Source organism: Puma concolor, chromosome E1, assembly GCF_028749965.1.
Source record: "Puma concolor isolate L17-30 chromosome E1, mPumCon1.1.hap2, whole genome shotgun sequence".
Lineage (NCBI taxonomy): Eukaryota > Metazoa > Chordata > Mammalia > Carnivora > Felidae > Puma > Puma concolor.
In genome coordinates, this window is record NC_141680.1 from 60,034,918 (window position 1) to 60,060,369 (window position 25,452).

Sequence of the window (25,452 nt, forward strand, 5' to 3'; positions counted from 1 at the left end):
CTTCAGAGTATAGGCTGTGGTGGGTCTTGTAGGTTGAAACTCAGGATGAGGACTGACTGTAATTTCTGGAAACTAAACCTCCAAGGCAGAGACAGGCCCACCCTCTCTTACTGAAGCCTGCTCTTGTACAAAAAGAAGAGTAATCAACTAACAGAGAGGCTGGAAATTTGGAAGGTTTTGCAACCAGCATAGTTTTGCATGGGGTGGCTACATTCCCAGTCTCCCTACATAATTGTATCTTTTGAATCCTGGTGTCTCTGGGAAAATGTGAGTTTAACCAGGAATACTGAGATGATTGGTACACGTGGAGGCTTCAATTATGGGGATTCCCCTACTTCCCAACTCTCCCTTCTGGCTGCTTCGAAAATAAGGGTGTTGCTCCTTCCTCCACCCAAGGCCCGCTAGTAAGCCAGTGATTCTAAACTATTTGAGAATAAAAGAAAGGTTAGATTCTTAAAACCCAGATTATTAAAAATACTTTGTTTCTAATCCAACTCAGTATAGTGGAGGCCATTAGAATATGCCTTGTCATGCAGAGTACAGGTGATTTATTATCCAGTTTGGCCTTGGGTTCAGTTTGACATCCAGAAGTTGAGCCTCATATCAGATTTTCTCCTTACCCAGTTTTCACTGCTACTGAAAGAAGCTGTACCGCCAGTCAAAGCAACGCTGTTTTCGTGCGCAGAAGCTGGACAGGAACGCGGGAGTTACTGGCGGTGGTGGTAGTGAACCAGAGGGGAAGTGCAGGCGTACGAACACAGAGGGATAGGATAATGTTCCCACCGTGGCATATTATGTAGCCATTAGAAATAATAGATTTGGGGCACCCGGGTGTCTCGCTTGGTTAAGCGTCCGACTTCGGCTCAGGTCATGATCTCGCGGTTCTTGGGTTCGAGCCCCGCGTCCGGGCTCTGTGCTGACGGCCTGGAGCCTGCTTGGGATTCTGTGTCTCCCTCTCTCTGCCCCTCCCCCACTCATGCTCTGTCTCTCTGTCTCTCAAAAATAATACATGTTAAAAAAAAAAAAGGAACAGATTAGATCTATCCGTTGGGGGAGGGGATGAGGAGATTCACACATACGTACTGAATGAGAAAAGCAAGATGCGAAAAAGTTTGTACACTGTGTTCCCAGTTTTACAGAACTGACCAAATGAAATGCTTCATAAGAAATGTGTAGGTAGGTATGTTTCCGTACAGTCCCAGGAGAGTGGGGAAAGGCCCAGAAGGGTGCGAACTAGGTGGTTAATGGGGATTATCTGGAAGGGCAGTGAGGGCGAATGGAGCTTTGCTGTGGTTGTGGAGGGAGGAGGAAGGCCAAGCCAATGAGAAACTAAACCGCAGGGTACGCTGGGAACGTTGTATAGGATTACATTTACACACGTGTATACAGCTGTGTATTTACATGTAAGATTTAGAAGAAAAAATTGAAATTAAAAATTAAAGTTACGAATGAAGTCCTCCCAGCCTGGCCATCCCGTTTCTTTCTGCTGCTTGCAGCTTAACTTGTAAGTCCGGCTTGTACTTGTCCCACGGGAGAAAAATACCGAGCAACTCTCTACGGTTGACCCTTGAACAACAGGAATTTCACCTGTGGGGCTCCACTTACACATGGGTTATTTTCTTTTGGTAAATACAGTACAGTCCCATAAATATATTTTTTCTTCCTTATGATTTTCTTCACATTTCATTTTCTCTAGCTTATTTTATTATGATAATACAGTATACAATATATATACAGATATGTGTTAATCGACTGTTGATGTGACCAGTGAGGCTTCTGGTCAACAGCAGACCCTTAGCAATTAAATCTGGGGGGAGTTAAAAGTTACATGTGCGGGGCGCCTGGGTGGCGCAGTCGGTTAAGCGTCCGACTTCAGCCAGGTCACGATCTCGCGCTCCGTGAGTTCGAGCCCCGCGTCGGGCTCTGGGCTGATGGCTCAGAGCCTGGAGCCTGTTTCCGATTCTGTGTCTCCCTCTCTCTCTGCCCCTCCCCCGTTCATGCTCTGTCTCTCTCTGTCCCAAAAATAAAATAAAAAACGTTGAAAAAAAAAATTTAAAAAAAAAAAAAAAAAAAAAAAAGTTACATGTGCATTTCTGACTGCTTGGGGAGTCGGTGTCCCTAAGCTGCACGATATGCAAGGGTCAGCTGTATAGTCGATACTTGATACATGTTAGTTTTTTCCTCTTCCACTAGGTCAAGAAACTTACCAAATCTAAGGGTGGTTTTTCTTTTCTTTTTAAGTAATCTCTACACCCAACTTGGTACTCAAACCCATGACCCTGAGATCAAGAGTTCGTGCTCTTGGGGCACCTGGGTGGCGCAGTCGGTTAAGCATCCGACTTCAGCCAGGTCACGATCTCGCGGTCCGTGAGTTCGAGCCCTGCGTCAGGCTCTGGGCTGATGGCTCAGAGCCTGGAGCCTGTTTCCGATTCTGTGTCTCCCTCTCTCTCTGCCCCTCCCCCGTTCATGCTCTGTCTCTCTCTGTCCCAAAAATAAAATAAACGTTGAAAAAAAAATTAAAAAAAAAAAAAAAAGAGTTCGTGCTCTTCTGACTGAGCCAGCTGGGCGCCCCTCCAAATCTAAATTTATAATCTTCTCACTAGCCCTGAAAGGTAGATAGAATCTTATTAAGTATTACTCGATCATTTCAGGTAGTAATAAGGTGTCCCTTGGAAAGAGAGTATACTTATGGAAGATGTCTTTTTAAAGTAAAAAATGTGATTTTTAAATCACATTTAAAATGTTGATTTTTAAAGCACATTTAAATCCCATTTAAAACGTTGATTTAAAAAAAAAAAAAAAAAAAAAGATTTTTAGCGAGAAATGGCCGTAACTGTGTGTTGGAGTCAGAGGTAGAAGAAGTTACTGTTAATTGGGGGAAATTAGATAAAACTGTACTGAAGACCATACGTGTGAATTGCGCCTTGTCATACACACATGAGCTCTGGCAGGTAGGGATAGGATACCTCGTGGCTACTTGGGCTCTTTATTTACAACATTTTATTTTACTGTTACGGTGAAACCTTAACTGTGCAGCTGGGGGAGTAGCCGGCTCTAATTACTTTAATTGTCAGAGCAGTAGAATTAAGCAATCATTTTTTTTCCACTTCAGTTGAATACCTTTTACAAATGTACCCATACTTGCCTATCTTACTAAGTTTAATATCTGAAGATAATTTAAGGCTTTCATTGTACTGTAGATTAAGAAAGTGTAACAATAGAGGTAGGCAGCCACGACTTGGTTTTTATTTATTCACTTTGTTCCAAGACGTGTGGCAGGAGGCGCAACGATTATAGCACTGCACCCATCACTCACAGACTTGCCTGCGCCTTATAAGAATGTTTAAATGCAGATTTCTTAGGGTCTCTGCACTTTTTAACATCAAAATATTCCTGGAAAAATGAATAATAACCATTTCCCAAACTTGATAAATGTACTATCCTTCTTTAAAAGCAATATTCTCGGGGCGCCTGGGTGGCTCGGTGGGTTAATAAGCATCCGACTTCAGCTCAGGTCATGATCTCACGGCTCAGGAGTTCGAGCCCACGAGTCGGGCTCTCTGCTGACAGCGTCTCCCTCTCTCTCTGCCCCTCCCCCGCTCACAGTCTGTCTCTGTTTCTCAAAAATGAATAAGCATTAAAAAATAATAATAAAATAATAAAGAAGAATATTCTCTAAGGACACCCACCCACATGGTGCTGACTTGAATTATATTCATCATGATAGTGTTTAAATAGGTGCACACGGACAGTAGGTTGAAGCTCCTTATGCGTGTAACTGTATATACATAAAACACATTTACGAATGAAACTCTCAAAATCAGTACTTTCAAAACACATTAACGTGTGCTTGGATGAGGTTTCCCTGAGGCTTCTGTGCCCGCTGCTCCCTGTTTGGTCTGGTGAATCCTCTTTCCCGCCAGCACCGGCGCGGGCGGCCCAGGCAGGAGACAGGAACGGCACGGTCACGTACAGGGCAAGTTTCCCCACAGAGAAGAAGGAAGCTGTGGTGGGAGAGGAGCCACTGTAGAAACTGCGCGGCGCCTTGGCTTGAGGGAGAGTGCCCGAGCGAGGCCGGGGCCCAGGCTCCCCGAGGGAGGTGTAGCTGCGGCCCTCTGGTGGCAGAGCGCCTCCCTGGCGGCGCGGGTGCCGGGCCGCAGAAGTGCCCCTCCGCGGCACGCGCCTGGCGTGGGAGAGCCACGGCCAGTAGCCAGGCGTGCGGCTGCACGGGAGCACTGAAAGCGCGGCCCTGGTGGCAGGCCGGCCGCGTGGACGTGCTGGGGAAGGAGCATCAGTGCGGCAGGAGATGGGGAGCACGCGGGGTCCCGGCGGGAGGGCCGTGTCATTGGCGGGACCACAAAAGACGAATGTGGGGGCAGGGTAATTGGCAGGAGGCCCGGAGCACACGGTGTCTGTGTACAAAGAGTCACAGGCAGGTGACACTAGACCACGTGCTGCAGGGTTGCTTGAGGGACCGCCCTTTCTGGCCCATGGCTGGGGTCCTCACTGGCGTCTTCACAGCGAGCTACATGCTCAGTTGTGCCCACTGGAAAGGAGAAGTATTGAAGGAACCCGCCCAGGTACGCACAGCAGTGTGTGTTGAAGGTTGAATTTGGGGCTGCCCAGCAGTAAGTTGGTATCTGACCCACCAGGCCGTGCCAGCCGGATGCTCCCGCAGTGTTCGAGGCCTAGCTTACGGGGCTCACCCTTCCGAGGGCCGTGACTCTGCGCTGTGTGTTCCCGTGTAGCCTTGTAGCGCCTCTCCACGCTGGGTAGGAATCTTTGCTTAACTGCTTTGGGGGTACCTGGGTGGCTCAGTCAGTTACGTGTGCAACCCTTGATTTCAGCTCGGGTCACGATCTCACGGTTGGAGACTTGAAGCCCCACGTCGGGCTCTGCGTTAACAGCACAGAGCTTGCTTGGGATTGATTCTCTGTCTCCCTCTCTCTCTCGGCTCCTGCCTTCCTGTCGCTGTCCCTCTCCCTCCTCCTCCCTCTCTCAAAAATAAAGAAAGAAAAACTTAAAAAAAGAATCCTCTCCGAAGGTTCTGATTCGGGCTAGGGTGGAACCCAGGAATTTGCGTTTTTGATCGGTGCCCTCGGGGGTGCTGACGGCGATGCTCCTGAGCAGAGGGACGCAGGCCTGGGGCCGGGCTGTATGAGCAGTCTTACTGCAGGCCGTGCCCTTACCGCCTAACACACTGCCTTCTGGAAGCATGGCGTTTGACACGTGGGCTGAATGAACAGCCACGGAACCACTAGTGCGCTCAGGACAACTGGCCGTGGCCCCAGAGAAGTGGCCCCGTTTTTAGTGCCTCTTCTCAGAGCGCCCTTCTGCATACCATTTGGTTTAAGAGGGACTTTATACTAATGCCATCTTTCTTTATGTTGAACAGGGAGAAAGAACAAGAAACACAAAAAGAGGAACGTTTGATGGAAGAAAAGAAAAAGAAAAAGCAGGAAGAAAAGAAAAAGAAGGAAGGTGCTCAGAAAAAGGTTTGGCCAGAACTACCACCCCATTGACTGTAATCACCACGTGCCTCATTTGCCCCGTCACAGCCATTATGTTACAGAGTTTCGTTTGATGACCTCCAAAAAGCAATACGCCAAATCTTTGATGAGCAAAACATAGGTGTCATACTAGCGAAGCGGAAATGGGGTGACAGCCACAGAGTATCTGTCTTCAGGGGCTAGAAGTGGCAGAGCGGCGTTTGAAAGGAGTCTGGTTTTCGTTGTTGCCGCTAAAGAATGTCCGCGCTCCTCGCTCAGGGCGCCCCGTCCAGGGCAGTCGTGTCTGAGAAGTGAGGAAAGGGCCACGTAACTGATTTGGTTAGGGAAGCTAGAAGTCAGTTTCGCAGATTTGGCCAAGGTTCTTTTATAAATCCTGTTAGTAAATGTTAAGAATTGAAAGTCCTACTGTAAATCTTTCGGTCGCACTTGAATTTTATGGCATTTAACACACCAAGTTATGCCATTTGTTGTTCTTGCCTAGTTTAATGTATCTTGTGATTTAAACTGTATCCTTTTTAGTCTGTATTAAAATACAGAGCTCGGATGAGCTTCCAGATAGGTGGTTGTTTTGGTCTTGAGATCACTGTTGGCATGTGATAGCATGTAGGCAATTACACATTTTTCTCATTAATAAATTTTAATAAATCACCCGGGCAAAAACTCCTTTTTAAAATTTACAGTATTAAAGTCTGTGTATAAACTTTCATAGATGTGCACACTCTACACGTTATTATTCCTAAAGAGTTTCTGATTTTTTCTTTTTCAGGCTGCTGATCAAAAAACCAAAGGTAAGTTTATTTTATTTGCGGGCGGTACATTTTACTGCAGCTGCAGACTTTTTATGATGAGGGTGACTCTCGTTTTAATTGGTAGTCAGAAACAAAGACTCTAACCCTTTGAATCTTTTGAATCTTCTTTTATTATTCACTGTGAAATTCTTCACTTATCACTGTTTTTCCATCTGTATTTCATTGGCATTTGTTTGACCTAAAAATGCTTAAAGAACGTTGTATTCGCTTTCTAAGAAATGCTTTTTCATTTTCCTTTGGTTTGCTTTCCACCAAACAAGGACTAAGCTGATAATGTTGATCCGGTTTGAATAAGACTGAAAGATACTGAAATTTTTGAAGCTTCCACTGTCTCTTTGCTGACTCTTTATAATAAAAAGAGGTCTATTCTTTTCTTATTCCCTCTTTGCTTACTGATACAGAAAAGATTTCTTTATTATTTTGAGTCCAGACTTTGCTTATGACTGCCTTGTGGGTGTTGCAAACGCACGTAGTTCCCTCAGGAACCTGGGCATCCCTGGGATCTGCTGGAAAGGGAGCGAAGCGGCAGCCACGCCACGAGCTTCACTCCGTGCGTACTCTCGTCGGGGACAGTCCGGTGGCGCGTGCGCGTGCGGGATCCGCACACACTAGCTCTGTAATTTGGGGCCGGCGACCTCACTTGTCAACCTCGAGCACCTCCTGTTTAAAATGAGAAAGCTGGTGAGCGCATGGTTCCCACCTCGTAAAGCTGCTTGTGCAGATCCAGTGAGACCATGTAGGGAACGGGCTCAGGGCCCGACATACAGTTGGTGCTCAGTAAGGGTTAGCTGTAATGAATGGTTACGATTGTTAGTTTCTGTTGGACCGTCACGTGTGCACAGTCACACACGCGAGCACACGCAAGCATGTACACACGCTGTAAACACTTAGCGGGGTGCCTTTTCGGGTGGTACCACTGTTAAGACCCTACTTTTGTTTGGCGTCTTAGCTTCCAAAGCAAAATCTGTGTGTATGACTTCATTTGAACTGCATGCCTGAGCAGAGCAGGTGTTAGTTTACCGTGAAGAAACAGGCTGATGGCGCGAGTTAAGTGGCCCGCACTTGGCCAGCAGTTCGTGGACGGAGCAGACCGGAGAGGGCCTGGGCTTCCGACCCCCGTGCAGCGGGCCTCCGAGTCCCTGCACCAGGCTCGCAGTACGCCTGGGACTTCCTATCGAGTCAATACTGAGCGGCAGCCTGGTTCTCAAAAAGGACATTTTTCTCTACTCTGAGAAGCAGTGGGAGTTTATATCACACTTTTCCAGAAGGTCCAAGGGGTCGTGGTGCATAGTTGTATTGGCAGTGACCATCTTGAATAAGAAACAGTGGTTTCTTAACACTCACCTCTTGCAACTACAGGATCGTTGTTCTGAATCCCCCCACTTCCCCCCCTTTTTTTTCTTTTTTAAAACATTCTGGGAAGCTTTTATAACCCGATTCAATCTCGGCTGTATTCTGTTGTCATCGTTGTCTCTTCAGACAGTAACAAACCGCTTTTGGTTGTGCAGTGATCGTGAGTTACGTGGTCCTGCCACACTACATGGAGTTATCATTTCCCGTTACTGTTCTGATGAGTATTGCCATTGCATACTCCAAACTCTGCTGGTATTTTATGCTCTCCTTGTCTCTCCTCTAAATTACTGCTCCTTTGGGTCCAATTTGTCATCAGCTGTACTAACTATAACTAGCCTCGGCACACATAATAGTAATGGTTATTAATGTCTTCTAAACAACGAAAAAAGGCGTTTTAAATTATAAATAATCTAACAGTGCTGTTAGGTAATTCATTAATGAATATAAGCAGTATCAAGGTTTACATTTTTCTCAGGTGCTCCCCTATTACTGGTTCAAATGGAAATTAACTGCCTGCAGGAAGGTGGTTCTGAATCTCTGACTGGCCGTGCGTGTTGGGCACCACAGGCTGGGCCTGCCCTTTCCCTGATGAGCACTCCCCTCGGCCCCTGCCCCTCAAAGAACTGCACTCAGCACTTGGAAAACCTTCGTGTGAGCCTGCTCACAAGCAAAATTGTTTTTTGTAAATTCTGTGAAACGCTCTCTTTGCATTATTGGTGACTAGAGGGAGAGGGAGCGGAACACAGTGACTTGTTACGCTCGGTGAGACTCGGGGTGCTCTCGTAGCTGGGGGCTGGCAGTCAGACATGACCCTGTCGTGAGATACCACCAACCTATGTATTGTATTTCTGCCATCTGAGCACCTGACGCTTTTTAATGGGTTTTGCTTCGGTAATCAGTGATCTGTTTTCTTTATTTTGGGCGCTGCTCTTAATTTGGGCACAGATAACAATAGCTTTCTATGTGATGTGATGACTTTGTGAGCCCAAATTATCTATTATTGTGTTCTGGGTCTTTTATGAATTTAATTTTTTTAGGATTAATTATAACATCCATAAATGTGAAGTAATTTAATTTATTGGTTTTGGCCAGATTTCCTAAAGTTCATAAAATAGATAAGTTTTCATACAAGAAGCTCAGTTAATTATATCATGTATGAAAGCGAGTATCTTGATGACCCAATATGGCTCAAACTCCATATGATTAATGCTTTATGGTTTTGAGTCATATACTGTAATAAATTCACACATTCTGATTAGTCTCCTAATCTTGCTTCAAAGGATGGACTATAATTTAAGTTTTGCGATCGGGTATTCAACTCTGCCATGCATTCAATTTGTAATGCTAATTTTACGAAAATCTTTATGAGCTTTTGTTAACGTAAATCAGTTGAAACCGTATGCTCTCGGCAGCCTTATGCGGAGTGACAGAGGTTTTGGGGGGGGTCACAGATGATACGCACTGTGCTGTAGTCCTGTTAAGGCTCGTTCTCAACGTGTGTTTATCTCAGTACGAATGCAGGTGAGAAGTGAAGCTGGAAGCGCGCCTTCCCAGGCTCGTAGTCGGGTGTAGATACGGACGGGTGGAAGTGAGAACCCAGCCTCTGCACCTCACCGGTTAGCTGGCCCTCCTCTTCGGCGGCGCTGGCCGATTGCGGTTCACTCGGTCCTGAGCTATTTGCTCAGCACAACACTCAGCGGTTTGTTTTTATCAGGCGTCACGTCCGTGTGTTCCTGAATTACACGGTGTGGTGAAATTGGCCAGGTTCCCTGAGTTCACGTGTATTCACGTTCACATCCACATAACCAAAGCAGATATTATTTTGAGTGTATGAGCTACTCTTAGAAGCAGTAGCTAAAAGTCTAGTTAGCGTGCTCGGCATAGTATGGTTTATAAAATATGGCGTTTTGTTTGCCTGTCTACAAAATTAATAAAATCTTAGGGGGTGAGGGATCCTTAGAGACTCTCCAGTTCCTTCATTGATTAGGAAATGAGGTTCAAAGAGGTTAAGCACTTAGTCTGTGTCTGCACAGCTGTAATTAGGGGCAGAACACTAGAACCTCATCTTCCGGCTGCCAGTTATATATATATCGTACTGTCCTGTGAGGGACACATCAACATCGTATATCCATGGTCAGTGTAATCGCTCATTTTAGGAAGTAACTTAGGGTCTTGTCAAGTGAGGCTGAAAGAAATTCCTAAGGGATTCAGTTTGTGAGGGATCTTTATGGGATGGTATCTTACAGGATTTTAAATATTAGATATCTCTCTTTAGCCATGTTACCGTGTTTAAGGTAATTGTTTAATTTTTCTGTTAAATCCCTGGAGAAGGAAGATATAATAAATGCATTCCTATTTTTTCCATGGGAATGAAAGAAAGTGTATTAAGGTGTGGTACTTTTCCCCTAATACGTAGGCAGCTTAAAAGGATAGAAATTATCGGGGGGAAGACAGCTAAGCGGGTACATGCGTAGAAGTCCCCCCTCAGACTTAGAAGGAAGGGAATATCCGCCAGTGGCTGGGAAGCTGCACGCTGCTTCTGTTACAGGCCCTTTGACAACATCTCCTTGCAGGCCCTTCTGATGAGTCTCCGACGAAGTGAAAGTCCACATCCCCGTTTAGCTTAACTAAGCCAAACGTTAAACATAAAGGCAGTTCCAAGTTTAGCGAAAGTTACAGTTTATAGCTCCAAAGGAAGCTGACAATCTGCTCTCGGAGAAATCACTTAACAGATTACTTTCTTTTTTTTTTTTTTTCTTTTTTTTTTAAAACAGCTTTATTGATTTAAATTGGCACACAGTAAACTGCACGTGTTTCGTAAGTTTCAGTGCGTGCGAGCCTGGAAACCATCCCCGCAACGAAACCACTCCTGAAGGTTTCCCCGGCCCTTCCTAGCCACTTCTCATGCCCTCCCCGCCTCCATCGGTCCGTAGGCAAACGTTTGCTGATTTGCTTCCCGTCACTACCGTGGGTTTTCTTTTCGAGACTCTCGTTAGGGAAACGGAATCACACGGATTCACTCTTGGCTTCTTTCCCTCAGTTATGCTTTAGAGATTTCGTCCCTGTCGTGGATATCAGCAGTTCACTCCTCTTCATTGCTGAGCAGAGTTCCATTGTTTGGGTACATCACAGTTTGTCCATTTACCCATTCGTGGGCACGTTGAGTTGTTTCTAGTTTTTAACTCCCGTGAATAAAGCCTCTACGAACTTTGATATCGAAGTCTCTGTATGGACATTTGCTATGATTGTTTCTGTGGTCGATGTGTAGGAATAGAACGGCCGGATCTTGGAGTAGATACGGCTTTACCCTTCGAGGAAACCGCAAAATGTTTCAAAGTGGTTACACCCCTTCCCGGTTCTACATCTTAACCAACACTTGGAAAATCAGTCTCGATTTTGGTAGCCATTCTAATAGGTGGGTGGTGATCTCTCATTGTGCCCTTGATTGGATATCTGTAAGGGCTGATGGTGTTGAATGTCATTCCTGTGCTTTTTTGCTCTCCACGTATCTTTGGCGAATTAGTCAAACATTTTGCTACCTTTTAAAAAGCTGAGTTATTTGCTCTCTTATTCCTGATTGGTTTCTAATATTAAATTGGCCTCTAGAGCTGGGCAGAGAGACTCATCATGGCAGCTTAGTTTTCTTCATGCCTCAGTCGTTGCCCTTTCTTTCTATGTGTGCGGTCATTTGTGATACAGTAATTTCAGAAAATACAGTAGTTGTGATCACGTTCTATCTAGCTTTTAACACGTCTACTAAAGACTGCATTAATAAAGGAGTGGTTAGTCACCTTTTGCTACCTAGAGTTGTCAAGTTAGTTCATTAATTAGACAATGAACAAATATCCACCAGACAGAGATAAATTCTCTGTTCTCAAAGAGATAGGTTAGATATATAAGCAAATGAACTCAATAAAATGTTCCGGGGGTTGTGTTTTATTTATCCCACGTCTTGTTCCTGAAAGGATTTAAGTACATTTCACTGTTCATTCAATATTTATATCCCTGGAAGAAAAGATGGCCTGTTTTTAAAAATAAGTGGGAAAACTGGGGGAAAGGCAAATAGTGGTTTAGAATGAGATAAACACAGGCTGGGACTGGCCCCTCTCCCGGTTGTCCCCAAGTCAGCTGTGCACATGACACAAGGTGGGGGGGTGCCTTATCCCAGCCATCCTGAACCCACCCGTGAGGCCCCTCTCACCAGCCTGCCCTACCACGAACAGTGAGTTGAAAGTAGAGAGGTGGAGGGCAGGGAGGCCCACAGGGCCCATGTTGGGACTCCAGGTGTGACCTTTTAGACCAGAGGGCGCCACTGGAGATTTTGAATGGGCGAGTGACATCGTGAGGTTCACACTTTAAAAATTTTTTTTTTTTCAACGTTTATTTATTTTTTGGGACAGAGAGAGACAGAGCATGAACGGGGGAGGGGCAGAGAGAGGGAGACACAGAATCTGAAACAGGCTCCAGGCTCTGAGCCATCAGCCCAGAGCCCGACGCGGGGCTCGAACTCACGGACCACGAGATCGTGACCTGGCTGAAGTCGGACGCTCAACCGACTGCGCCACCCAGGCGCCCCCATGAGGTTCACACTTTAGAAGGACCACGGAGCGTGCCAGATCGAAGATGAATCCGACGGTGGCGAGAGAACTGGGGACAGCGGGTACATTTCGACCGCTGCCTGCTTGATGACTGTGTGGCGCGGGGTGGGCACAGAGGAAGGGTCGTGGTGCGGGGCAGACAGAGCCTGGAGACTGACCGGGCTAATCTGTTCCGGCGGATGCTTTACCGAATACCTCCTGTGTGGCCGGCACTGTTCGCTGTCGGGGGAGAGATTTAAAGACACAGATAGGCTTCCCACCCTCCCGGAGGGGAGAGTCTTACGGGGAACGGGCAGAAACCTCAGCCGCGGTGCCGTCCGTGTCGTCACTGACTGGGAAAGGAACGTTGTTTAATGAGAGCGTAGAACAGAAGAATCGGAACCGGGCTGCGAGGGGCCGAGGCATCCCGAGTGAAGCCTGAATTGAGATCTGAAGGATGGAGAGAAGGCAGCTAGCTAGGCCGGGGAGAGCAGAGAGGGGACTCCAGGGCGCCCACAGAGAGAGGGAACGGCATTTGCAAAGGCTGGCCGGCTGGGGTGGCATTCTCCGGAACCAAACAAAGAGCTGGCACAGCAGGTGAATTGTCGGCCACGGGGGAGAGTGGCGTCACTGAGGCTAAGGTGGATGGGGACCCGGTGTGCACAGGGCACGTGGAGGTGGGATATTCCTTTTCAAAACCCATGTGCAATATGGCCGGTTTGCCCCCCCTTCCCCGGCCTTCTCCCACTGAATGTTGGCACAGTCTGTCTCGGGCTCCCTCTTCTGGCAGGTTGTAGGATTCTGCACTTCTGGAGGATAAACATCCCAGGATCGACGCTGTTCCACAATTTGTACATTTATTACAGAAAACACACGCACGCAGGCGCGCACCCACGTGCGGTCCTGCCACACGAGGCAGTAAGCATGCCCTAAGAGAATACATTTCAGACATAATTCCACTTAAACCTTCTGTGATTCATGAGATTTAGGATCTGCTGTTTTTCAAGAGCTAGTTCAGTTCCAGATGATTGAGTATGGAAAGAGACGAGGTCAGGCTGGAGGTGAGAGAGCCGAGAATCTCTGTGCTCAGGGGACTCTGTTCACCCTTCATGTCTGTCCAGTGTGTTGCCTCATCTGGGGACATATTCATATCCCCAGTGTTCCCTATTAAAAGGTGATAGAAAAGCCAATATATATTAATGCTGTATTGTTTACTTGGCTTTAACATATGCTGTTATCAAATTTTTCTACTTGGATCTTCTAAATCTGCTGGCTGTTGCTTAAAAGAGGTTGGAAATATTTGCCTGTATGATAATTGCCTGTATGTTCATTTCTTGAGAGTAGAAGAATCCAAGGACCAAAACAAAGTAATCTTCTAATAAAACGATTCTTACTGTTAGCAGTCATTATTAAAGCAAATTTACTTTAGCATTCATATTATCCAGTCTGGTGTACTAAGAGTAGCATTTAATTTAATTTCATGCTTTTTTAGAGAGGTAACTGTAATACATTAGAATAAAAAATATCTCTAAACAGCATTCTCTCATTAGCAACAGGCACTAAGATAATGTAGTTAGTAGTTAATGAGTTTGTGCTCATTTTGAGTTGAGCTCCCCAAGTTGCCATGGTGACGGATCGGCCAGAAGCCGTCAACAGAACACACAGAAGGCCAGGGCTTGGTACCCCGCCGGGGCTGCCAATAAACACAGCAGATGGACCCTCCTGCACGTAGCGTCTTCCCCTCGCCTCTTGTTCTAAGGAACTTCTTGCTGCCGCGTTTGCTGCTGTGTAGGTTGCAGAAGAGATCGTAATAATGAAAATCTTCCTTGGAATCACAGATTCTCTTAGGCCTGGAAAATAGTTATCTTTTATATAGATTTCAGTAAATGTAAATTAAACTTTTTAAGAGCTCTACATCTTTGAGTATGGATTCTGAAATAGCTAGAATTAATGCATGATTTTTGAGTATTTTTCTTTTGCCATCATGTGGTATCTGTATGGAAGAGAAATTCTATGCTTTATCATGCAAAAAACTTCTATGTCTTGACTTCTTTTTTTTTTTTTAATTTTTTTAATGTTTATTTTTGAGACAGAGAATACACATGCAAGCAAGCAGGGGAGGAGCAGAGAGAGAGAGAGGGAGACAGAGAATTCAAAGCAGGCTCCAGGCTCCAAGCTGTCAACCCAGAGCCTGACACGGGGCTCGAACCCACAGACCGTGAGTTCATGACCTGAGCCAAAGTCAGACGCTTAACCGACTGAGCCACCCAGGCACCCTTATTTCTTAACTTCTAAGATGCCACCAGTTCTGGAACATCATTGATCTGATAATGTCTTCCATACGGGTGCAGTTGGAGGGCTAATGAAACTATATTAAATTTATACACTAATTGTAAGGTGCATCCAAATTTCAGAAATAAGGTATGTTAACATGTCCCTCTAGCTTGGCGTTTATCTATAAAAGGTTACTTTCCATGCTCACCTGCCAGTGTGCTTTAGGGTGATTGCGGTAGCCCATGAGACTCTAACGGAGGGCGTGTGTAAGGAGGTCCCATTTCAGTAAATGCCGTTATAAGGAGACCACTGTGGAATATCTAGGTCATGACCACATACCATGACGTTGTCAAGGTGAGAGAGTTGCATATACTACTTGCTAAAAACAAAAATCAGGTCTTTTTTTTTTTTTTTTTTAATGTGCATTTATAGAGGGAGACAATCTAAAGCAGGCTGCAGGCTCTGAGCCGTCAGCACAGAGCCCAGTGCAGGGCTCGAACCCATGAACCAAGAGATTGTGACCTGAGTCAAAATCGGATGCTCAACTGACTGAGCCACCCAGTCACCCCTGCCAAAATCTGGTCTTAATCAGAGTTCAGTGAAGTGTATAGAAACCACTCTAGCTGTTTTTAAGTACAAGATGCTTGTAAAATCATTGTGAGGGAAGGGAGAGGGGCGCCCCCCTAGGCTGGGCCTCCAGAGCAGATTCCCCACAGAGTCATCCCAGAGAGCTGCTCCCTGGGAGAGTCAGGAGGCCTCACGGGCACCGGCACCATGTCGCCACTGCAGCCCAGGGATCGGGAAGCGGCCATCAACACTATCGCTTCCCTGCCTGAGGGGTCGTGATTGGGAACTAGGACCCGACACAGCAACAAACGTCCACCGTCCTCAGGGCTGTGCTTATGGCTGGAGCCGGTGCAGCAGGCAGAGAGCAGCCAGGTCACTGGCTGCCGGATCGCACGGGCACATGCATCTGACGGGCCTGATCCACAACTGAGGCCTCCTTGCAGCCATGAGCCAGACCCCTGTGAGTCCTGCTGCTGGTGTGCGTGTTGGAGAAGGGGGGCAGGCAGAGACAACTCTGACGACCGCCCGGTAACATTTTTTAAAATGATGGGATGGGTGACTGTTGATTAACTTCTGTGTGGTGTTCGACACTTTCCAGACGGTGGAGATGTGAGACCCAAATGAAGTGGGAAGTTTAGGGCCAGGCTAGAGATCTGACCCTGCAGTCAGGAGTACAGATGTCAGTACCTGTGCTAACTTACCATGGTCACTTCTGTCAGAGTCTCTGTCTACCTTCCTCCCTTCTTTAGTTCATTAATTGCAGTTCACGTCACGTGACTTTGCGTTTTTGTTCATCAGCCTAAAGTCCTTCCCGCTGCTTCCTCGAGGAGGAAGAGGAGTGAGAAGGATTATTAAGACTGACCAGGACTGGGGCACCTGGGTGACTCAGTAGGTTAAGCGTCCGACTTCGGCTCAGGTCATGATCTCACGGTCCGTGGGTTTGAGCCACGCGTCGGGCTCTGTGCTGACAGCTCAGAGCCTGGAGCCTGCTTCGGATTCTGTGCCTCCCTCTCTCTCTGCCCCTACCCCGCTTATGCTCGCGCGCTCTCTCTCTCTCTCTCTCTCCCTCTCTCTCTCTCTCTCTCTCTCTCTGTCAAAAATAAACAAACATAGGGGCGCCTGGGTGGTGCAGTCGGTTAAGCGTCCGACTTCAGCCAGGTCACGATCTCGTGGTCCGTGAGTTCGAGCCCTGCGTCAGGCTCTGGGCTGATGGCTCAGAGCCTGGAGCCTGTTTCCGATTCTGTGTCTCCCTCTCTCTCTGCCCCTCCCCCGTTCATGCTCTGTCTCTCTCTGTCCCAAAAAATAAATAAACGTTGAAAAAAAAATTAAAAATAAACAAACATTAAAAAAATAAAAAAGACTGACCAGGACTGCTGACCAAAACTTCATTCAGGCTCCTGAACCGTCTGGCAGCCCCATCCGCGAACTTCCTTGTCAAATCCAGTTTTAGCAAGAACCCTGCTGAGTCAGTTTCACAGAACCACCCTCCGCTTCCCAGATACCTGACTGGGTTCCCCATCCTCCACCGGCCCCTGGGTGACCCCTGACCCCCCCCCCCCCCCCCCCCCGGCCTGCCTCCGGCCAGAATCCTGCTGACAATCCTGCTGGGTCGGATCAGCCAGAAGCCCCCTGCCCCGTGATGTATTGTCCTCGTAGCGATTTTCCACCCGCTGCCCTCCTGCTCCCTCACCGTAAATCCCCACCTGTCCCCGCTGCACTCGGGTATGAGCCCTGTCTGTCTCCCCCTCTGCACATCCCCTCACATGGTCCCTACGCCCGCACGACGGTCCTGAGTGGAGTCTGCCTCAGTGTCCTTAAGTGTCACGTGGCATGTTTTTTGTTTAACATAATAAACACAGTGCACTTACTATATGCTAGACGTTGTTCTGAACAGTTCTTTACCTATAGTAACATTCAGCCTTCAGAGAAGCCTCTCGAGGAGGTGCTCTGTTTTATCCTCCACTTACCCCCACTTCGCAGATGGCACAACTGAGTGACACAGAGGTTAAGTAACTTACCCAGGGTCACCCGCCGGTAAAGGGGCAGAGCTGAAGTTTAAACCCCAAGTCCGTACTCGTAGCCACTACACTGTATCTCTGGAGAGGTGCGTGGGAATGGTAAATCCCAAATTGCTCGTGGTGAGAATCTCTTCAGGGTATACATCCAGGGAGGGGAAGATGGGGCTTTGGTGGAATCGGTGACATTTTATTTCTTAAACTGGAGATTGGATACATGAAGGTTTGTTGATTATTCAGTCTTTGTGCTTTTTTGTCCATCTGATAATTCCAAATTTTTTTAAATATTTATTTTTGAGAGAGGGAGAGAGAAAGTGTGTGTGTAAGTGGGGGAGGGGCAGAGAGAGAGGGGGAGACAGAGTCTGAGCTGTCAGCACAGAGCCGGACGCGTTTTTAAAGAAAAGAAGGTCTCGGTAGTATGACTTGGGCAGTAAGGTGGAAACGCCTTGGTGCCCTGGGTGCCCTGTGCTCTCATGCTCCCGGTTCTGTTGAGCCCCTGGTGAGGAGCGGAAGGTGGACGGCGGTGGGAACCTAACCTCCCACGGGGGGCCCCGCAGAATTTCTAGAGTGGAGCAAGGAGGGGGCTGCTGCCGTGGGCCCTGGCTGCTGTGTTGTCTCCCTTGCCTGTGAAGGCGACGTCGGCCAAGCAGACAGGATCCCCTGGCTCCGGAGCCTGCACAGACAGGGTCTTGATCAAGGTCACCTGCTTGTGGAGTTTAAATAGCAGTGAAAGAGTGTATCGAGACCCCGTGAACTTGTAACCGAAGGAGCCTTTCCCTGGAGAACTTCTCCCTGGAACTGGAGGCTGCAGCCGGAACAGAAACACCGCGGAGCAGCCTTCCGTCAGGCCGCCCCACGTGCTCTCCCAGCCATCGGTGGATGGATTCCAGAACCTTTGCAAAGCCTGCGCCTGCCTCTCCAGCCTCAGGCCCAGAAGCCCTCCCTTCGGGCACCGAGCTCCAGTCACCCTGGCCTCGTGTCAGTCCTTAAGAGCACAGAAGCTCCCTCTCCGGTCAGGACCTTTCCCTGCGCCGTGCCGGCCGGTAGGTGTGAGCCCGCAGACCCTACACCCACACACCGGCTCAGGCGCACACGTTCTACCCGGCCACCAGTTTTCCAGGCCCGGCCTGACTGTCACTGCCTCACAGGAGTTAGATCCTTTGTCCCACTGTTACTCGTATCGGGCTTCCCACGACTTGTGTGTCTGTGGAATTGTTACCATCTCTTACTAGATTGTAAACTACAAGGACGGGAACTGTGTGTATTTTCCACGGTATACCCAGTATACTCATTAAATTGTCCCAAGTAAATAAACATGGAGAGGGTACGTGAGGGTAAGACACAGTCTGTGGGGTAAAAAGAATGCTGGGCAGAGAAAGTGAACTGTGATTTGACCCCTTACTCCCCGCACCACCTGCCCCCTGCTGCCGTGCATCTCACAGGGTAGCGCTCTCTGTCCTTGTCTTCTTGCCCTGCCACGGTGTCCGCTCCACGGGTGGGAGTCTGCCCTTTCTCTTCTCTGGCGTTCCCCCAGTGCCTGGAACAGTGGCTGGCTCTGGAAGGGCTTACCCGCACGTGTGAGTGAAAGGTCGGCCAGTGTCTCCGTGACCTGCAAGCCCCGCGTCACACACCGAGAGGGAGCTGGGTGGTGTCCGGGTGTGAAGAGTATTGCAGAAGTTTGAACAGCCCTCCTGTCCCGAAGGGTCGGCCTGAACTCCCCACCCATGCTGCAGCTGGCTGTCTTGGGAAAGAAGTAGCGGGAACTTAGAACCCGTTTGGACCCCGTTGTGACAGTGCCCTCTGAAAACTGCCACTGAAGGCAGAAAACCGTTTCTTGGAAAGAAGATTGTTCTAAAGAAGCCCAACTTTCTGAGAGGATGGTTTCCTATCTGCCTTTTCCCCAGCAGGTGTCGCCGTCATGTAAAAGAACAGGGGAAAGTTTATTAGGGCGAGGAAAGCTCAGGGAGAGAGTTTGGACAGACCAAAATTACTTGGCTGCTGTCTTCATGTTCTCTAAATCAGTGACTTGTCGACAGTCCCTAAATCAGGCTAAGATTCCCATCGCCTGGCTGGGTTCTGCTGCTGTATTGGAACAGTGATGTGTGGGGTAGACTCGTGCGTGAGCCTCTGTCATCGAGGGATAACCTTAGAGGCAGGTGAGTTTGAGAAGAGCAGTGTCGTGATACCCTACCCACTCTCTGGGTGGCGAGAGATGGACAAGTTCGTATCTGAAGAGGGTGGATGGCTGGTCAGAAAATGCCCGTTTGATTCATCGATATCATAAGAACAGATCCAAAGGGGAAATAGTCCATATTCAGATATGCTAGAATGGCTGTTTTATATTCAAAAATAGTTACCGATTGGTAGCATTCATTCTTTGTACTTCTTCGAAACCAGGGATTGACAGCATTCGCTTATTACATCACACTGCTTCGTTTCTGTAGCGTGAATTCCTTTTCCTGGAAATATTTTGAAGAAAAATAGCCCCGAATCTGTCCTTTGATCTTTCCGGAAAGATACTAACAGTGTAGTTAGTGGCAGAGCTGTGGCTGGCTGTCAGAGATTAGAATTCTCCTCTCGAGGATGCTGGTGTCATCTTGGTTATTAGCTCACCTGGGCCCTTGGGGTCTGTGCGGGTGAGGGTGAACACGGTGGCTTCTCAGGTTCCCGTCAGCTTGGGTTCTTCGCTTCTGAGCCCTTGCCAGTTGTCTCCATCAGGTTTCTTTGTTTTATTTTTTTCATATTTATTTATCTTGAGAGAGAGAGTGGGGGAGGGGCAGAGGGAGAGAGAGAGAGTCCCAAGCGGGCTCCACACTGTCAGCGTAGAGCCTCACGTGAGGTTTGAACTCACAACCCGTAAGATCATGACGGGAGCCAAAATCAAGAGTCGGGTGCTTAACTGACCGAGCCACCTAGGCGCCCCTCCATCAGGTTTTGAGTTCAGGTACGTTTTCTTCCATTTCCATCCTTTGAAGAGGCTGGATGACAGAGAGAAGTACTGTAACGATTCAGCAATGCTGTGCATGACTCTGTGCTCATCCTAAGTGTGCTCTTATTTTTTTTTTTTTACGTTTATTTATTTTTTGAGAGACGTAGAGAGAGCACAGGTTGGGGAGGGAGCAGAGAGAGAGGGAGACACAGAATCCAAAGCAGCTCCAGGCTCTGAGCCATCAGCATAGAGCCCGACGCGGGGCTCGAACTCATAGACCGCGAGACCATGACCTGGGCAGAAGTCGGACGCTTAACCAACTGAGCGCCCCAGGCGCCCCCTAAGTGTGCTCTTCATCCCCTTCACCTATTTCTCCCCAACCCCCCACCCTCATCCCCTCTGGGAGCCACCGGTTTGTTCTCTGTATTTAAGAGTCTCTTTGTCTCTGATTGTTTTGTTTCTTAAATTCCACATATGAGTGAAGTCATACGGTGTTTGTCTTTCTCTGACTTCTTTCATTTAGCATTATACCCCTAGATCCACCCGTGTTGTCACAAACAGTAAGATCTCATTGTGTTCTGTGGCCGAGTGCCATTCCTCTGCGTGTGTGTGTGTGTGTGTGTGTGCGCGTGTGTGTGCGCGTGTATTCGTACCACATCATCTTTACCCATTCGCTTACCAGTGGACCCTGGGGCTGGTTCCGAATCTTGGCTATTGTAAATAACGCTGCAGTCAGCGCAGCGTTCGCGTATCTTTTCAAGTTAATGTTTCCTTTTCTTTGGGCGTATGCCCAGTAGTGGAATTAGCGGATCCTAGGGCGGTTCTGTCTTTCATTTTTCGAGGATGCCCCGTACTCTTTTCCACAGTGGTTGCACAGCTCGCATTGTCACCATCGATGCACGGAGGGGTCCCAGTAGGCCTTGTTTTTTAGAGCAGTTTTGGGTCTATGGAAAGATTGAGCAGAAAGTACAGAGAGTTCCCGTAATGCTCCCTCCGCCCACCCCAGCACATCCTCAGTTTCTGCTGTGAGGAACGTCCGCCTCGGTGTGGGGCGTTCGTTGCAGTCGGTGAGCCAGCGTCGATGCGTTACTGGCGACTGAAGTCCGCAGTTTCCATTTGAGTGTTGGACGCTTCGAGCGGAATTAGGCAAGTGCGTAATGTCACGTGTCCACGATGACTGTGTCATCCTGTTCCCTGCCCTGCAAGTCCCCTGTGCTCCGCCTCCTCGTCCCTCCCGCCCTCCTCAGGCCCTTGTCGCCCGCAGATATTTTACTGTCGCCATAGTTCTGCCTTTTGCAGAACGTCACCTAGTAGGCATCCTATAGTGCGAAGCCTTTTCAGACCGGCTTCTTTTACTTGGCAATTTGTGTGTATGATTCTCTTCAAGGTTTGGTAACTCATTTCTTTTTTTTTTTTTTTTTTTTTAAGTTTATTTCTTTTGAGAGAAAGAGAGCTTGCGCATGACAGTGTGAGCGGGGAGGGGCAGAGGGAGGGAGGGAGGGGGAGAGAGAGAGAGAGAGAGAGAGAGAGAGAGAGAGAGAGAGAGAGAGAGAGAGAATCCCAAGCAGGCTCCCATGTTGTCACTGCAGAACCCTACGTCTCATCCCAAGAACCAGGAGACTGTGGAGACCATGACCTAAGCAGAAATCAAGAGGCAAACTCTTAACTGAGACAACCAGGCACCCCATAGCTCATTTCCTTTAAATGCTAATTTTCCATTGTGTGGTTGTACCAGTTCGCTCATCCATCACCTATTGAAGGACATCTGGGTTGCTTCCCCTTTGGGGCAATTAGGAATAAAACTGCTCTGAACACTCCTGTGAATGTTTGTGTAGATAGAAGTTTTCCTCCTCTCATTGGGGTAAATACTTAGGAACTTCTGCTATTTTCATTGGCTAAAGGCCCATGTCAGAAAAAAATACGTGTGAAGGCCCCTATGTTTAAAAATCAACCTATAATAGGTTTTATAGGTTTCTTTTCAAAAAAGGAAAGACAGAATGGATATTCATCTCCTGTGCTTTTGTGAATAATCTTCAGATCTAAATAATTATAAAAACATTCCATGTCTGTACCAAGGCCAGGGAACTAACTAGGAGCAAAGAGGGGCCGGGCATCAGTAGAGACATTCAGTGGACTCTGAAGCAACAGTCCTCACAGAGTAAAACCTTAGAGAGTCAGCTGGTCTAAACTTTTCATTTCCAGGTGAGGAAACTGAGCTCCAGGGATAGTAAACTTCTTGAGCAGGATCATACACACTATGGGGTAGGTGGCCTGAAATCCAGGGCTTTGGCATTCCAGTTTGGCACTTTTTCCGTTGCATGGTCTTTATATTCTGAATATTCTTTATATTCTGCGATTTCTACATTGCTTTTTAACTTCAGTGTGTGTTCAAGAAAAACAGTCAAGTCCTTTAGTGTTTGTTGAGCACTTCCTGTGTGTCAGGCACCGTGCTGACATCAGATGCGGGGAGACAGGCCCAATAGTAAGCAGTCTAGAGGTGCCTGGGCGGCTCAGTCGGCTATGCACCTGATTTGGTTTTGACTCAAGTCGTGATCTCACCGTTCATGCGATCGAGCCCCACATCGGGCTCCACGCGGACGGTGCGGAAGCCTGCTTGGGATTCTCTCTCTCTCTCTCTCTCTCTCTCTCTCTCTCTCTCTGCCCCTCCCCTCTCTAAATACATGTATGTATACGTACATACTTACTTACTTAAAGAAAAAGAAACAGACAAGCTCTTGTAGTGTCCAGATGAGTCCTCCAGGCTCTGGTCAGGGCAATAGGAACGGAAACAGGCAGATGAGCTTGATGGGCACTTAGAAGGAACATTTAAGATAAACTATGAATGTCAAGGTTTGGTGGTTGGCTCATGGTAGGTTGGGGTGGATTAAGGGAAGAACCAAGGGCGGAGCCCAGGTTTCCAGCACAGAGCCACAGGCCAAGAGCGTGATTGCAAAACTCCGAAGAAAAGTGAGTGAGGAAGCTGATGAATACCGGGAGCATGCTGAGTTTGAAGTGCCTGTAAGACCGCCAGGTGTAGATCTCTGGAAGTCACAGGGGGCTCGGATGGTGAGCACAGGGCTGATGGGTGCACACGGGATGACCCACGATGAGTGTCTGAGCAGAGAGAGTCTGCAACAAAACCTTAAGGAAGGGCAGAAGAAGAAGCCCCCAGGGGGAGCGGGAAGGAGTGGCCCGAGAGGCCAGCAGGAATCCAAGCGAGGACTTTGAGAGCCATGGAGGCCGAGGAGGAGGGTGTCTTCGGGTGGCCAAAGCGACCATCACTGCAGAAGACAATGGAGAGGTGGAGAAGACAGCTCAGAACGTGGCATTGGATGTTAGCATCAAGGAAGTGCCGAATGATCGTCATTTCCGCAAAGTAGAGGGCAAGATGGGCTGGGGAAGGGCCAGCGGTGGGTGAGGAGGCAGCACGAGGAGGCTCCGACAGGCCCTCCGAGAAGTTTGGACAGAAGGGGAGGCAACAAATGGGGAGGTGGGATTGGGGCCGAGGAGGGTGGTGGTGGTCGCCGTCTTTGACAGTGGTGGAGATTTGGGACGAGGAGGAGTTCGTTGCAGAGAGCGGCCACACACACAATCCCTGGGCAACTTAGAAGTTGCACATGTGCTTTCCTCCACTCTCCACACAAACCCAAGTGGCTAGATCTCTTCTCTTGCCTACTTGTGTTTACAAAACAAAGAATCAATCAGAGCCTCACTCTTAAGCTTCGGGGCTTTGTGTTTGCTCTGGAGGGTGTCCGGGGCTTAAGACCCAAAGCACACGAAGTCCCCGAGATGGGAACCGCCGGAGGGCAGCATCTTGCAGTTGTCTCTCCAAAACCATTCATTGTGGGATGCGCCAGTATTCACGTGCCAAGAAGGAAAAAACACTGCCAGTTGAGTGACCTGTCATCAACAGTAAGACACATCCCAGTGTAAATGCTTTTCACATCTGAAGGCATTTAAGTCTTAAAATTGGTGAAATACAGTATTTGCCTCAGGTGGGAGATCAGAAGCATGAGACGGAGAACAGTGTGATGCTCGTGTGTTTGTCGTGGCAGAAACTTGAAGGTTTTGCCTCACGGCTTTTATTTCTTCTGGAAAGTAAAGTCCGACTTCATCATCCGCTCCAGAGTGCAAGGTCTTTGAGTGAGTCATTGACAGCAGTGGGGCCAGGCAGACCCAGGAAATTGTAGGAGGGCCGGGGAGCACTGAGGGTGTCCTCAGTTAGGGATGTAAACTCGTAATGACACCAGACTACCTGGCTGTGATCTGAGTCAGGAGTGGAGAGTGGACAGTGGCTTCATCTAGGATTAAGGGTTTGCTGGGCAGCACGACCGAAAAACAGTGGACCGAGGCCTTGTGGACACAGACGGTGCAGACGGCACAGGGCGCCGGGTGCACCCGTGGGAAGCCCCCCCCCCCCCCCCCCGGTGTGGGTGGTGTAAAGGCCGACAGGAACGGCTTGTGTTCCCCGCAGTGTGGACCAGGCATCGTTTCATACTGTTACACGCTTAAGATATACACCAAACTAGGTATAAACGCGTTTTGCACAAAGACATTTACAAATTACGTAGAAAAAAAAAAATTTTTTTTTTTTTTTTTTTCAAATAACAAGGTAAATGTAATGTCTCGGATATTAGCGTTTCAGGTTCAAGATGGGAATGACTTTTGAGGCTCAGATTCTTTGCATTTGATGCGTCTGTGCTCCCTTAGGAGTGCAGGTGACTACGCAGATCTCCTTTGCATTTGGCCTGCTGGTTACTGTCAGGGTCACCACTCCGCTCCGCTCTCCCGCTCCTTGTTTCTGTTGAAATTACTGTGGAGCTTCTGTTTGTGCAACACCCAGATGGCATTTTGGCTTCCGCTTAATTCAAATGCATCATTTGCACGTTAGTCCACTTGCATTCTTTTCAAGTAAATCTTTAACGGAGTGCACTCAGTGCTATTGATATTGATAGCTCCACCAATGCTTCAATTATTCGGATAACGCAGGATGCGTGGGGGTGGGGGTGGGGGTGGGGGGTGGTCATCAGAATTAAAACAAAAATCCCTTAATTTTGAAAAAAACGCCAAGAGCAGTGGTTCTCAAAGAGTGGTCCCGGGACCACCAGCATCGGATCAGAGTTGCGCGGAACCTTGTCAGAAATGCAAAGTCCCCCTCCTCGCTCCACCCTGCTGAATTCCCTGGAAGGGGTGTGGGGGGCAGGCCTGGGGCCTTCATCGGCCCTGCGTGGAGTCTGACGAAGCCGAGGTGTGAGCCGCTGCTCCGGCCTAACGGGATCGCCCACGTCACAGACGAGGCACCCGGGGCCCAAAGCCTGCTGCTCCGAATTCCAGTTAGTCTGTAAGAAAACCGGGTCTCGCGCCTGACACCCTGGACTTCAGTCCAGTTCCGTTTCCCGGGCGCGACGTCGACCCTTT

The 25,452-nt window shown here is 48.2% G+C and overlaps 1 protein-coding gene across 4 annotated transcripts in view; it reads left to right on the forward strand.

The window, feature by feature from the left end:
• Positions 1 to 25,452, forward strand: part of TNRC6C (trinucleotide repeat containing adaptor 6C) — a 143,965-nt gene that overhangs the window by 40,834 nt on the left and 77,679 nt on the right. For all 4 annotated transcript variants that reach the window (XM_086688175.1, XM_086688178.1, XM_086688177.1 and 1 more), the window contains exons 2-3: positions 5,396 to 5,495; positions 6,277 to 6,298. In XM_086688175.1, the coding sequence (XP_086544301.1) occupies positions 5,433 to 5,495; positions 6,277 to 6,298 (85 nt within the window). In that variant the 5' untranslated portion in view covers positions 5,396 to 5,432. The remainder of the gene's footprint in view (positions 1 to 5,395; positions 5,496 to 6,276; positions 6,299 to 25,452) is intronic.